Source organism: Felis catus, chromosome D1, assembly GCF_018350175.1.
Source record: "Felis catus isolate Fca126 chromosome D1, F.catus_Fca126_mat1.0, whole genome shotgun sequence".
Classification (NCBI taxonomy): Eukaryota; Metazoa; Chordata; class Mammalia; order Carnivora; family Felidae; genus Felis; species Felis catus.
Window position 1 is genome coordinate 3,993,266 of NC_058377.1, and position 16,031 is coordinate 4,009,296.

Genomic DNA, 16,031 nt, shown 5'->3' on the forward strand with positions numbered 1-16,031 from the left:
AAGGTCTGCAAATTTCAGTTACAGGGTGAGTTTATGTATTTTATGTAAGAGATCTACCAATGGCAAAGCTGACTTCTTGTTACAAAATTCAGAATCCCATTTATACACTCTTCTGCAAACAAGACCACCCCACATATACAAAGAGGTGAGTCCCAGGGAAAAATAAAAATCTTTTAAATTATAGAATTCCTTCCTTTTTTTTTTTTTTTTTAGGAGAGGAGCCAGGCTCCCTTCATTATAGCTGCCACCCTCCCTCTCAGGGCAGTGGTAGCCCCAGCCCCAGTGAACCAGGGAAGGAGAGCTAAAGAGCAGGCCCCAGGGAGCCTAGCCCCCCACCCCAGTGACTGGAATAGGCAGGCCAGAAACGCAGGGAGACAGCTGTGCCAGAGCAGCACTTCCCCAACAGGAGAGCGAGGGCCAGAGATGCAGACAGCTGCCCCCTCCCCCTGGTGCTGAAATTTGGTAGAGAATGCTGAGGCCAGGGCTGGAGGCAGGGGGAGGGAGTATAAATACCACAGGGCCCTGGCCCCAGCACCCCGGGCCCATCTGGTGGGAGGACCAGAGAGGATCCACACTCTGGGCCTTCCACACACCGGGGTTCCCCAGACTTGCAGGGCCCTTGCGGACTGTTAGGCCAGGCTGGTGGGGAGAACCCAGATCTTGCAGGCACCCAGCCCCCTCCCCAACCTCCACTGCTACCGCCCTGGCTTTGGGGCATGCTGGGAGGCCTGCTTGGCTCCCTGCCTCCGCAGCCTCACAAACACCTGGGCCTCCAGATCACCCTTCCGGCTCTCCAGCAGCTGCAGGACATAGGATCCCCGTTGAGCGCAGGGTAGGTGAGGGGCAGACGGGTCTGAGGCACCTCTCCAGGCTCCTCCATCCCAGTCAGGCCCAGCACTGAGCGTAGTGGCAGAAAGGCCTCCCCTTCCAAGTCATCAGCCCAGCATGTCATGGTCCAGCACCGTGAGCAGGAGGCAAGCTCGTCCTTCCGGCACGGCTCAGCAGGCACGAGGAATTCAAAGATCTCATCAAACAGGGGGTGATGTTTTCATTTAAATTTTAAAATGGTTTTTAAAAAACCTGTTATTTTTTCTGATTGTATTGAAATAGTGCTTAAAGACAGTTGATCTACAGAAATTGCTGGAATTATCAAACATATAAAGGGGTACTGTGAAAAGCAATCCATGTTTAAAGAAGTTAGCAGTTTGGGGGCAAATATCCTATGTAGATGCTCACTTAACTCTTAAGTATCTCTCTGCAAGTGGGGACATTTTCAGAAATGACGTATAATATATGTTCACAAACACCCAGCACTAAACACTTCTTAGAACAAAAACAATGGTTTAAGTGTTATATTAATAACATTTTGAGCCTTGAGGGAACATTTGGAGATGAAAATAGAGAACATAGCTCAAATTTTACATTTCAAATAATGGGAGCACCTGAATGGCTCAGTCAGTTAATCATGCAGCTCTTGGTTTCAGCTCAGGTCGTGATCTCATGGTTAGTGAGATCAAGCTTCGCATTGGGCTCTGTGCTGACAGCACGGAGCCTGATTGGGATTCTGTGTCTCTCTCTCTTTCTCTGTCCCTCCCCCACTTGCACACTCTCTCTCTCCAAGAATGAATGAACGAATGAATGAATGAATAAATAAATAAAGCACTTAATAAAGAAATTTGCACCATGAGTTTCAGTCAAGATGTCAGTGATACATAGTAGAGATTGTGGGATCAGAAAGCAAAGCAGACACTTACTTACTGACTTATTGCCATGTTCTGAGTATTTGATGAAAAAATGAATAGCTCCATCTGATTTTTTCTACCTGATAGTACAAACTTGACTCAATTTTGCTACAATTATAAAATTGTAGACAAGTGTTTCTATATCCATTATAATTTTCGGGCAAATTTACTTTAATTAAAAATGCAAGTGCTTTCTGGTTTTGCTGTCTTAATACCTATCCGGAAAACTCCCCTACATTAACCCCTGCATCAGCAAAAGCTATTCTGTACTGTGGTTCAAATATAATTTGTGAAATGGGTTTGTGACTCTAGAAGGGAAGAATGTGGGCAAACATATAGATAGATCTCAATAGTAATTCAAAAGCTCTTTGTCAAGAGTTGGCCTAATTCTATGATTCAGTGTTTGACATCCTTCAGAGAGAAGGCAGTTGATGGTATGTCCTGAGCAGGGCCAGGGCGACATCATTAACCAAGCTTAACCACAGGGCAGCATTCATAAACTGTTGTGAAGGAATAAATTTTGTTCATTATTGTAATCTTTTCAGTTGTAACATTTGGGCCAGATCTGCCAGAGAGTGGTCAGGTGGGGTGCTGGGGGGACAGGCATATCACTTCCCTGGGAACCTAGAGTTGAAACAGTAAGCACATCCCCAACACGAATAGCAGCAGCCATATATAGCGCTCCTTGGAGACACCCCTGATACCAGGAGTGCTTCATGGTCAGGGATATTTCTGGGTCAAAAATGAATCCTTAATAGGGGCATAAAATTATCCCAAACAGAATGGAATTAAGTGTTCATTGTATTAAAGACAGTATCACAGAGGAGAATAAAAGGCAGACTTTAACGTCACACGAAGTGCTCTAACATAATTGCTAAGTAATCTTACCAAGAATTCAACTTCTCCATCATCTAGTTTGCTTTATATAAAATGAAGATAATAAAACTAACACTATGCCCATAAAGCGCTTAATACAGTACCTGCTACAGATTAGGTAGGCCTTCAATAACTTACACGTATTTTTATTATCCTTATTATTATTACACTTGATCAAATGGAATGCAAATTCCATTATTATTACACTTGATCAAATGGGGGAGGGGTGTGATATACAACAGGCAGGATTTTTACCTTTGCCATTCAGTTCGATCTCCTTCTTGGATTCTTTCCTTTGTGTTGAAAAGAACAAACAAACTAGGGAAACAAAAGTGAATAAGAACTCATATCATACTTAAAGAGAACTAGACAGGTAAATTAACAATAATGGTTATTAAAGTTCAAAGTCTTTCAGATCAGCAACTGGGCCTCACTGTGTACTTGGTACTTCCAAAAGTAGCGTATCGTGCTTACTTGATAAATAATTTAATTAATTAATTCAATGAGATATGAGCTGTAATTTCTGTACAGACAGTTGGGGAAAAATAAAGAAAAAAGAAAATATACTCAAAAAAGACAAAAAATACTCAATATGAAAAGACAGAGAAGTCTTCTTTTTTTTTCCTTTCTTTTGTTTTAACTCCAGTTAGTTAATATACTGTGTTATATTAGATTTCAGGTATTCAGACACTGCCATACAACACCCAGTGCTCATCACAAGTACCCTCCTTAGTAACCCATCACCTATTTCCCCCATCCCCCCACCCACCTCCCCTCTGGTGAGCATCAGTGTGTTCTCTGTATTTAGAGTCTGTTTCTTGGTTTGTCTCTCATCCTTTTCCCTTTGCTTGATTGTTTTGTTTCATAAATTCCACATATGGGTGAAATGGTATGGTGTTTGTCTTTCCCTGACTTACTTCACTTAGTACTTTCTGTCTAGCCCTATCCATATCCTTGCAAATGGCAAGATATCATTATTTTAATGACTCAGTAATATTCCTATATATGCATATATTCATATATATTTTATATATTCATATATATTCATATATATGTATATATGCATATATGTGTATATATTCATATATATGTATATATTCATATAGGTGTATATATTCATATATATACACACACACACACACACACACACACACACACACACATACATACATACACCACTTCATCTTAGTGAATTCACCAGTTGATGGACACTTGGGCTGCTTCCTTAATTTGGCTCTTATAGATAATGCTGCGATAAACATCAGGATGCATGTATCCCTTTGCATGAGTGTTTTTCTATTTTGGGGCTAAATACCCAGTGGCACAATTGCTGGATCATTCTATTTTTAAGTTTTTGAGGAACCTCTGTACTCTTTTCCACAGTGGCTGTGCCCATTTACATTCCCACCAACAGTAAAAGAGGGCTCCCTTTCTCCACATCCTTGCCAACACTTGTTTCTTATGTTGTTGATTTTAGCCATTCTGACAGGTGTGAGGTGATATCTCCTCATGGTTTTGATTTGTATTTCCCTGATAATTAGTGATGATGAGTATCTTTTCATGTGTCTGTTGGCCATCTGGATGTCTCCTTTGGAGAAATGTCTGTTCATATCTTCCGCCCGTTTTTAAATTGGATTGTTTTGGGGTATTATTTGAGTTGTCTAAGTTCTTTATATATTTTGGAAACTAACCCTTTATCAGAGATGTCATTCACAAATAACCTCTTCCATTCCATAGGCTGTCTTTTTCATTTTGTCGATTATTTCCTTTGCTGTGCAGAAGCTTTTGTTTTAGTAGTCCCAGTGAGAGAAGTCTTCTAAAATGACCTAAGACTAAGGCCGAGGCTTAAACTGAAATCAGAAGGTACAAGTTAGGATGAAGAACATAGACTTTCTCAGCACAAAGGGTAGCCACTGGAATACATGAAGCAAGTGAGAAAGAAACTGATTACTCAGTGAACTGCTGATCTTCAGTGTGACTTGAGGGATGTGTAGCTCAGAGAGATTGTGAGAGACCGGCGTGGAAAAATAAGTGCCACCATCGCCGCCAGTCATTTCTGTCCCATCCTTGCTTCATTTTTCTTCATAACACCTGCTGCCTCTTGTCATTATAAATGTATTTGTGTATTTGTTTATTGTCTGCCTTAGCCCAGGAGTGTAAGGTTCTCGAAGGTCTGCACGTTCTACCGTCTTTGTTATTCCTGTATATGCAGACTCTGGAGCAATGGCCTGCATACAGTAGACCCTCAGGAAATATTCACTGAGTGAAAACGGAAAGCATAAGTAGGGACCTTTTCACGGAAGATCTTAAATACAATATTTAGGAAGAAATATCAGCATTGACTAGAGATGACGGTGAAAAAAAGTGACAAGTCTGAGAGCATCTCCCGGGTTTCTGACGAAACCGAGTTGAATCCATGGCTAGTAACCAAATACAGAATTGAAGAATAAGAGTTAAGTTTTTCTTTTCGTTTTCCAGCAGGAATGGGATGTTGAGTTATACGTTCTGAGTCTCCCAGAGTTGTGGGGAAGAATTCCCTCGCCTGCCATGAATTCACAAAGCACATCCCTCAGATAGACAAGAGCATTCTCCCTCCGTTCTACCATGGGGAGTGAAGGCGATTTTGGTTAACAGCTATGGAGCAGATTCCATATGTAATAAAATCCTACATTAATCATCTTCACTGCACAGAAGTCAAAACTGGATGATTAAGGAATTCAAATACGCTGCCTCAGAACCATAGAGTTGAAATGAAAAACACAGTTGTCGCAGCTGAGGGTAACTGAGTCTCCCACTGAATCCATCGTTTGTTTCTTGGCACGGTGTTCAAGAAATCACTCTTTATTTATATGATCACCTCAGTGTCATTTCCCCAGTAAAGAAATTTAATAGTGAGTAATCAAATGTATTCACTCTCAGTCACTGACATGAGTTTACAATTACTTCTTGGAATTGAGCAAGCCTCCGTGGGATATAAAAATTAGGCTAATCATATGGTGAATACTTACTTCATCCTGTGTTTGTTCCTGCTAGGAACAGAAATTGTCTCGGTAATTGTATGCAAATCCTTTCAACAGAATCATCTAAAGAAAATTATGTGCTGCTACTCCTTTTCAAAAGAAAAGACAAAGTAATGTTTTAAAATATCACTTTCAAATCAACCAAAATGAATGGTTTTGGCTTTGTATATAAAAGCCGGATCTAAATTAATATTATTTACAGTACACAGTTCGGCACGTGAAGTAACAAACTGACATCTAATAGGATGTGTAACACTTCCATGTGTTTTGTGTTGCTAGTGATTGCTTTCATGTTTAATTAATGAGCTCTCTGGGACTCAGGCTTCAACGTAGGGTAGAGTAAATTAATTGGTCTTTTAAAAAACAGCATTTTGTAGAGAGCACTGACCATCCTCAGCCAGTGAAAGAGCTCTTCAAGGTTAGCTGAGGATTTGTTTTTATAAACCAAATGTAGTTCTGTTTTTAGCATTTAGAATAGAGTTCTTTCCAAACCGGATTTCAAATTTCCTTTAATTCTGATTATTTTTCTTTTTGAGGCTTGTTTCAGCCTTTGTTAATGACTCAAGATGGTTGCTAGAAAGACTGATAACAGAAACTGTAGAGCAGTTTCCAGGGATACCCTAAGGAGGGCTGAGGTGTGCCAGGCTCCTGGCTCCTATGCCTCATGACTCCTCTCTGCCCTGGTTTGGGAGTTTTTGCACTTACCTGCCACATTCTTTTAGCATCTAAATGCATAAAAATGGCAGTCTTGTATGGTTCCAACCTGCTATGGTAAAGAATCTCCCGGTATACTCGATGGATGAGTACAGAATGAAGTGGCAAGTGTAGAATTTGGAGAAAAGCAAGCCACTGACCTTCTGCATTGTCCCCCGTCTTTGTTCAAATGACTGTAGACTGGAGGAGTCACTGCATTGGACCTGGGCTCATTTCTGGAGCCTCCTGTTGGGCCTCCCTTTCTTCCTTCTCTACTGGAGTCCATCATGTCAGCTAATATGAAAGCAGTTTTGTCATCTGCCTGTGTTCCGAAGCCTCCAGTGTGTCCCTCTTAAAAATGAAGTAAAATTTGGGGCACCCGGATGGCTCAGTCAGTTGAGCGCCCAACTTCGGCTCAGGGCATGATCTCATGGTTCGTGAGTTCGAGCCCTGAGTCTGGCTCTGTGCTGACAGCTGGGAGCCTGGCGCCTGCCGCAGATTCTGTCTCCCCTCTATTTGCCCATCCCCTGCTCATTCTCTGTCTGTCTGTCTGTCTATCTGTCTCTCTCTCTGTCTCAGCTATAGATAAACATTTAAAAAAATTAAGTAAAATTTAACTTGCGGTTTTTAACTATTGAAGCACATTCATTGAGTGCCCTTTAGTGACCAGTCTTCTAGCTCAGGAAACAGAACCAGCGTGCCTCCGTGTGTGAGTCTGCACTTTTGTGGGGGCAATGATGATACACACGGTGCATGAATAATGTACCTAGTATATTAGGTGGTGATGTTAGAGACAGAGTCTGGCGAGGAAGGGAAATGTGGAGTCTCAGGACCAGAGAGTTGTCTTGCTGGAGAATGAGACTGGGATGGCCTGCTGAAGAGAGGGCAGGGGGTAAAGGCTGGACGGAGGTGAAAGGGGAGCCTCATGGACCCGCCTGGAGGACAGCAAGAGGGCACAGCTCTTGGTTTGACTGGCGGGTCTGGGACTAAGCCCCGTGGGTGCAGTCGGTGAGGCTGAGGTTAGAGAGGCTGAGGTCAGAGAGGCTGGGTCAGAGAGACTGAGGTCAGACATGCTGAGGTCAGAGAGGCTGAGGTCAGAGAGGCTGAGGTTGGAGACACTGGGGTCAGAGATGCTGAGGTAGGAGAGGCTGAGGTCACAGATGTGACTCAGTGGCCCGCAGTGCAGGTCCAGCAGGAGGGGTGAGCAGGAGTGACGGGATCTGGCTTGCGCACAGCTGTGCTACCAGTGGTCCCAGGGGCGGGGGGTGGGGGGTGGTGACGAGAGCAAGGACAAGGTCAGGAGACACCTGCATGTTCCAGACCAGAGGCAGTGCTGGCTTGCACCTGCTGGGAGAAGCGGTCAGATTCTCGGTGTCCCTGAAGACAGCACCGACACCGTCTGCTGATGTGCTAAGGGTGTTGGTGAGAGGCTCACCAGAGCTGGTGAGGACCACAACACAGCCCCAGCCCTCCTTGAGGCATCATCTCCAGCTCCCCTGTGTGCTCACGTGGGGTACAGGAGCCCCTGGGCTTGAGAACGGAGGGCCTGAGCTGAACCTCACAGCCCTGCCGGTTGTTAGGGTTATGACTTGATGTCGATCACACAGCCCATCTTTATCTCTGTTTCTTCACCTACAGGGTGGGGACAGTCCTACCTCTTTCATAGGCCGGGCCGCTCTTGAGGTCCCGGCACGTTGTCAAATGAAAATAAAGCTTTGTATGTTTATGAACCTACTACTCCAGCAGACTAGTCTCTAGACTATTAGTAATCTGTTAAGTATTCCTCAAGCTTCCCACCTCACTGTCTCTCCAGCAGACCCTCCCCTTCTCTACCTGTCATTCTCTGCGCAGAGCAGTCCTGTCTCTAAGGGGCCCTGTCCCTCCTTTCCAACAATTTGCTCTCCCAGAGTGTTGCATATTGAATAAGTTTAACGTGCAAAATTAGGTCTTAAGTACTTTAAATGCTTAATATGAGACAAAAGTTATTGCTTGCTGTTAATTCACAAATTTATATTTTTTATTATTTTCTTAAGCTTATTTTTATTTATTTAGAGAGAGAGAGAGCAAGTGGGGGCGGGGGTGGGGAAGAAGAATCCGGAACAGGCTCCAGGCTCCGAGGTGTCAGCACAGAGTCTGATACAGGGCTCGAACTCACGAATACGAGATCATGACCCGAACTAAAGTCAAGAGTCAGAGACTTCACCAATTAAGCCACCCAGGCGCCCCAATTCAAAATCTATATTTTAGATGCAACTATATGGTTGCGTTTAGTGCAAGTTTGAATTGTGAAGTTTTTATATTGTGAAAAAAAAATAATTGTGAACTTTGCTTAGTGTGATATTTAAAATTTATAAAACTTCAGCCTGTGAGCAAAATCATAACCATACAGAAATCGTGCCAGACATTTATTCGGATCAGGAAACTAGTCTTTAGTTATTGGAGTTTAAAACTATGCAAAATTTTGAAGAATGCCTTTCTTGCGTGAAAAGGCTTTGTTGTGCACCATAAAAAGATGGATAAATACTCATAGTGCTGAGCAGATTAAACAATTCTGGAAGCAAACTTGAAAAGATCTCCAGTCTATTCTTTTTTAAACTTTTTTTAATGTTTATTTATTTATTTTGGGAGAGAGAGAGAGAAGGAAGAAGGGACAGAGAGAGAGAGAGGGAGAGAGATCATCCCAAGCAGCCTCGTTGATGTGAGCACAGAGCCCAATGCGGGGCTCAAACCAATGGAACTGTGAGATCATGACCTGAGCCGAAATCAAGAGTCAGATGCTTAACTGACTGAGCCACTCAGGTGCCCCTCCAGGTTATTCTAAGGCACTGTTCAGAATGTAGAGAGATGGTCTCTAGAAAATTGGATGCCTGAAGCAAGAGAGAAAACTGGGTTTCTCAAACCTGTGTCAGAATCTAGCATACTGGTTCGGGTGAAGAAGGAGGTGACTGCCAGGCCTTATCACCAGAAGTCACTTGACATCTGCAATCCAAGTAGAAAAATACGTGCTTCTTCAGGACGTCAAAGAGACCTAAGTTCCTGTAGAAAACGGGACAAAATGACCACCAACAGAACAGATTGTTGTTACGCCCAAACCCACCTCCTCCTCATCCCGTTTGTTTTGTCGATCACCAAGTTGAGTTATCCTTCTCCCATAGTCTCAAATCCACTCTCCTTCCCTGTCATCTCTTGCCTGGATCCCTTCAGTATGGCATGAACTGATTGTCCCATTTCCTGTTACTTTCATCCACAGTGTTTCTCACACCTCAGCTGAATGGTCACTGTACAACACATTTGTCCTTCTCTCCCTGATGTCCCTGGGGACTAAAGACTGAATTCTGTGACACAGTGGAGAAAGCCCCTGTGATGACACTTGCCTGCTGTTCTCTCCAGCCCTTCCTGCAGTCCTCACCAGTTCTCCAGCACCCTCCTTGTCCTTCCAAACACACAAGATAAACTGGACATATTTCAGGTTCCTGGATGTGAACTGCCACGCTTTGTCTTACCTCTGAGCCTTTTAAAATTCTGATTCCTCCCTCTAACGTTCCCACTGGTTCACTCATGCATTCAGACAATTTGCTGAGCATCAACTGTGCCCCCAGTGAACTACGAACCGAGCCCAGAAGTGGTCACTATGTTCACGGAGCTCACAATACAGTGGAAGGCAGAGGCATCATCAGATCATCATTAAATACGTAGCCAGAAACCGTGGTAAAAATCTCTGAAAGAAATGTACAGAAAGCTATAAGAGCTTGAAGAGCTCAGAGGAGAAAGTGATCGTTCAGGGGTAGGTAAGTTATGTTTGCAATAAGCTCCGAAAGATGAAAGAAGACAAAGGTAGAAGGAAACAGTTTTTTAAGGGCAATGGTAGCATGTGCAAAGGCACTGAGGTAGAGATGCATGGTACCGCCTAGAACTTCTGAGAAGAGCAGCATTGCTGGAGAATGTAAAACAGAGACATTAGTGGCCCAAATGATACTGAAAGAGAGGGAGGGATGATTATGATTTTGGTATATATCAGAAAAGAATAAGAAAACAGGACACTGCAAGGAAGGGCCTTGGAGTTTCTGCCTACAAAAATCAGTCTAGTTGCTGTGTAAACAAGTGATGTATAAGTTAATAGGTTCAACCATTCTTTGCACTGAAATCAAATTCTCCAGCGGCCTGGAGAAAAGGCCAAGAGAAATAAGAAAAAAAAAATAGTGTTAGGGCATGTCTGGAGGGAGGAATTCTGTGCTTTGAACCTCTGGCAAATGGTTAAAAATATTTGCTGGAGGGGCGCCTGGTTGGCGCAGTCGGTTAAGCGTCCGACTTCAGCCAGGTCACGATCTCGCGGTCTGTGAGTTCGAGCCCCGCGTCAGGCTCTGGGCTGATGGCTCAGAGCCTGGAGCCTGTTTCCGATTCTGTGTCTCCCGCTCTCTCTGCCCCTCCCCCATTCATGCTCTGTCTCTCTCTGTCCCAAAATAAATAAATAAACGTTGAAAAAAAAATTTTTTTTTAAAAAAAGATGGATTTTCCATTTTTACTCTTGGCTGTAGACAAGGAAAACTCGTCATCTTATATCAGGTTTGCATGCATGGCCTCAAACTATTTAAGTTAGAAGATCTTTGTTTATTTTCACTCTGCCCTTCATGAACTGTGGCACAAAATAAATGCTATAGTCACAGCTGCCCATAAATTTAACCAAGCTACATGTTGGTTCCTCCATCCATGTGCTGAGACCTTAGAGTCCAGACAGTGGCCTTTGAACACGTGGTTTCCAGGCTGAGCTGCTTTGGTAAGAGTCCGGACTCTGTGGTCACAACATCTGCTCTCCATTTCCAGCATGGCGGCATCGGATGCCGAGGATTCCAGACTCTTATTCCTCCCTAAAACTCAGGTTAATCCACAGCATGAAGTATACTCCCGGGCATAGAAACCTTTCTCTTCAAATCCACTAGCTGGGGATGCCCGTGATTGTGCCCAGACCAGAGAAATCACTAGACTGGTGGTAGATGCCTGCCTAGCAATTCATGAGGTTAATGAGAGGGGTTGTAGTTGGTGTACAAAGAAGCAGTCGCTGTGCCCCTTCTCTTTTGTAAGCTCAGCAACCCCCATGGGATAGACTCAGCCCTCTCCTTTCCATACGGGTTCTCACGACCTCGATGTTTCTACACCCCTATTCATCATGATGGGGCACACTTCATCTGATTACTTTACTACCCTGACGACACTCCTTGATAATGTCTACAGTCTCACTTCGTCTCATTTTCTCAATTTCTCAGCCTTCTGAAATATGACTTCTGCGTCCAGCCTTCCAGTGATGCAGCTTTGAGTGCACCGATGACCTTCTAATTAAAGAGCACTATGAGCTCTTCTCTGTCCTTATCCAAGGGAAGTTTTTTGGTTTTGTTTTTTTACAGCTTATGGATAACTCCCTTCTTTTGAAATTATGTCCACCATGACATAAGCTTCTCATGATTCTCCTCCTGCTCCTCTGTGTACAGATAGTTGAATCAAATAACTCTTGAAAGAGAGAACATCACATAAACAAAATCCAGCCTGTGTTGCTAGCAGCCACATGTCTGGATGGTACTGCTCATGGAAAATACGCCATTCCCCATGGATGATGTAAAAACTGTTGATGTGTGTGTGGATGCAGTAGTTCAGTACTGCTTACGTCACTGTGATCAGTTGTCAGCATAATTGATAACATCATTACGTGACGTAATAACATTTTTAAAAATAGCTGTGTGTGTCACTTGATAGTGTTCTTTAATTACTTACTCTAGGACAACACTGTGATCTTGTCCATGGGATGGTTTCGCTACAAGTCTAATAAAATTATTTTGGTTATTTATATGATACTGTGTAATTTGCATAATAGTTACTTAGTAAGTGACTAGCTAGTTAATTCCTTGTAGACACAGGAATCATGTCTTTATCTCGGCAAACCTTTAAGAATCTTGGATGTAGTAGGTTTTCAGTAAATCATATTGAATTAAAATGTTAGGCAGCTTATTAATGTAGAAGCAACACTAAAAAGATCCTTTACAGTAGTACAGTCTCCGTCTGTCTTGTGGGATTCACCCAGCACTGCAGTATTCATGGCCAACAATATTGCCTTACAGATTTTCTGATAAGTAGGAGGCACAAATCATAGCCAGATGTAGATTTAGTATGACATGACTTGTGATTTTTTTAGTTTATATAACAGCTAAGTTACATAATCATAGATTCAACAGCAGTATTTTCTCCAAGTTACAACTATCCTGGCAAATAAATAAGACACACACCTCTGAGTGACATAAATAAGAAAGCATATTAAAATCCAACACAGCTTATAAAAGAATTCAAGCTTCCAACCTGTAACTGCATGTCCCTTGCACTGCATTGAAAAGATGCCATTTACTTCTGACCATGATTAATGATTCTTTTTAGGCAGCCAACTTTCTTTGCCGTTTAACAAAGATTGGGTCCTAGGGGTTCATCTGTGTCAATTCTAGTGTCATTTGTAGATCGGAAAACGCAGATAACGAAATGTTGAATTTGAATTATAGTTTTGGCATTAGTGTGAATCTTGAAATATCTCTTATGCAACGGTGACCATATATGAATTTCATCAGAAGGCTTGCCGCTGTACATTCTGTGAAAGTCCCGTAGGAAGGATAATAACAACCTGGATGCTTAGTTGGTGACATGAATCCTGATAAGCACATGATGCCAGAAATTTAAAAAGATAAATAAATTTAAAGGTGATACATAAAGAATTGATCCCACGGAGCAGGACAACTGCTTTGGTGTGTGCGAACAGTAGTTCTCATTTGCACGACATGCAAAAAATCGAGCAGAATGCCTTTAAATTATTTTGGTTTGACAACAAATAGAGGGAGAAGAAGGAAAAGGAAGATGTCTGTTGGTATTTTTGAAAAGAACGTGTTCATGGGTGTCAAAAGTGAATAAAAGTAACATTGCCTCCCTTCCTAGCAGAGAGCAAGTCTCAGTAACTGAATAAATGAGGCATGAACAGGTACATTAAGAGAGCACTCAGACCATCCTGTGACATTTGTGCCCAACAGAAAACAAGGGAAAGAGCACTGGACTTGGGGTGGAGGCCGAGGGGAATCTAGGTGAGATTTGAAAAGATAATGATAGGCATACGTTGCAGAAGGAAAAACTAAATAGAGCAGTAGATGTACTAGAATAATTATATAGTAATTAACATGCCCTCTTTCTTCCTCTTTGGGGAATTTTTTTTTCATTTAGATAAAAATGAGTCCTGACTGCCACAGTATTTCATTTGGCAGGATATCAGGTAATTTATATTTCAAATATGATCTCATCATCAGTTCCATCTGTTGATATTAACTGAGCATCCGTAACGTTTGAAACTCTGACTTGTAGAAAATATACCGAAAAATCAAAACCCTTGAATCTGAGAGACTCATACCAATCATAAACCTGAATAAATGTCCTCTTATGTTGCAAGTTCTTTGTATTCAAGTATTTGCTTTTAATCCACCTGGTTCTACAGGCTCGCTCCAGGGACCAGGGGAGGGAGAGACCGTAGGCATCTGTCATAGAATGAACTCAAAGAAATGCCAGACCTTCTTAAAAAAGACTAGCATATTTTTTTATGCTAAGCCACAAGGGGGAAAAAATAACTGGGTACCAGGCTCTGAGTCTAACCAGTTCGTGTGTAAGGGCTGTTCATAGTTTAAAGGCTCCGCCAGTCAAAAACCGAGAGCCGAAAAAAGCAAGATTTCAAGACAGTGTTGGCCCAAAGAAACACTCCAGGTGCTGTATTCCAATTTTTGCACATCTTCCTTAATCCAGATACCAAGACCTCTTCCCTTCTGTGCTGGTTGATGCAGAGAGGTCTGGATGGACAACAAGGCACAGACCCCCCCCCCCCCCCCATTCACTGGAAGGCTGTCTCCAGCTAACGAATACTCCTCGGATTTCAGCAATCTTGGATGAGTGTCCTCAATCTTCATGACCCAGTACAAGTTGTTTGTTCTCCGCACTTGGTACCCACGTCCAACAAGGCAGATTTAACCAAACTGTCCCTTTGGGCCAACACTGCATTGAGCACAGCTATCATTACACCATTTTAAACTCGATTGCCTTTGTTTCTTTGAATGTCTTTTTCTCCTCTACTAGATTATGAGTTTGGATGCCTACTGCCCCACCTAGTAGTCATTCAGTCCAACCTCAATCCACATCATTCCCCAGCCAAGAGACAAAGAGTTAAAGAACGCCTTCTTTCCAGAAAAGGCAGGGAGGGGACATAATCATGCCTCTCCATTCACAATAATGGGTCTTCAATACATACTTTTGCATTGTTTTTTCTACATCATCTCTTCCATAGCTGAATCCAAAAAAAATGTTTTTACTACCATGTTCGAGTGAAGAGCCTAAACAGTTGTTCAAAATCAATTCTTTCCAGTGAGTAGAATTAACAAAATGAATTTATGAAATTGTATTGACTGCCGGTAGTACTGAATTTGGTTTTTGGTTTGTCTCATCAAAAACATGTCTAAAGCAAGGTAATGTTCTCCAGTAGAGAAATTTTGAGAACTTCTTAAGGTGTTCTTCCTTCATCCAAGTAATCTTTTAAAGGGTGTTGCCTCAAGTAAAGAAAGCAAAAACAAGTGATTCACAAATAACCAGTCAGATTTTAAATTTCTAAAGCATTCATTGTGTATTTGCAACATAAAAATGTTGCTGTAGATTCAGTGCCTACATAAGTTATTGAAGGGGAGTTAAAGTATGATTTTGGTAACCCGTCTGGATTTTTTTTCCCCACTAGGATACTCAATACTTCAAGCTATTATGGAAAAAGCAGGACAAAATGGTTGGCATGTCAGCGCTATATGTGTGGAAAATTTTAATGATGTCAGCTATAGGCAACTTCTAGAAGAACTTGATAGACGACAAGAGAAGAAATTTGTAATAGACTGTGAGATAGAGAGACTTCAAAACATATTAGAACAGGTAAGTCCTGGATTTTATGTTACTATAACCCTATGCCTTCTACAAAAAGTTGACTCTTGATTTACTTGTTCCCATCAATATTTCCTCCCCACCATTTCGTCTGAAGTGCAGAGTTCAGGATTTTTCATTCCATGATTCATCTCCACAACTAAATCATAATCCTTTATCACCAAAGGCTGTTTTGGTTCTCAGGTCTCAGTGCGTTAGAAGCACTATTTCTCACACATTTTTAAGACCTGCCATAGAAAGGACCTTTTGTGAGTCATCAAGAGCTCTTGGCCTCCTACTTTCATAAACATTAATTTTGAAGACTAATGCCATCTACGATCTTGGAAAGTTTCAGTATTTGTGGCTGTGTGTTTTCGATAACCTTTAGAAAACTAGCTGCGTGAGAACCAACAACATGTAAAGCAGTGAAGTAAAAGTTAAATTGCATACTGTGTATAACATATTTTCCTCTACATGTTTAAGTGCACAGTGAAGATGGCTTTCAACTCTTCACAAATGAAGACTCCTTTAATAAATTTCTCAATAAATGCTTGTTGATTTGATTTGAAGTAGACAGGAAAAGGTAAAAGTGAGCTTTCTTATTGTACTAAATGATAGGAAAATATCCTCAGATCGTGGTTAACTTTTGCCTTCCTCCTGACCCTACATGTCGTGATGAGCTGTCGCTCTATTTGGCCAAAATTGCAGGGAATGAATGCCATCTAGTGGCTTCGGAAAT

At 42.0% G+C, this 16,031-nt stretch overlaps 1 protein-coding gene across 15 annotated transcripts in view; it reads left to right on the forward strand.

Moving 5' to 3' along the window:
* Positions 1-16,031, forward strand: part of GRIA4 (glutamate ionotropic receptor AMPA type subunit 4) — a 1,433,894-nt gene that overhangs the window by 1,303,986 nt on the left and 113,877 nt on the right. For all 15 annotated transcript variants that reach the window (XM_045039802.1, XM_045039803.1, XM_045039797.1 and 12 more), the window contains one exon: positions 15,120-15,304. In XM_045039802.1, coding sequence (XP_044895737.1) covers positions 15,120-15,304 — 185 coding nt within the window. The remainder of the gene's footprint in view (positions 1-15,119; positions 15,305-16,031) is intronic.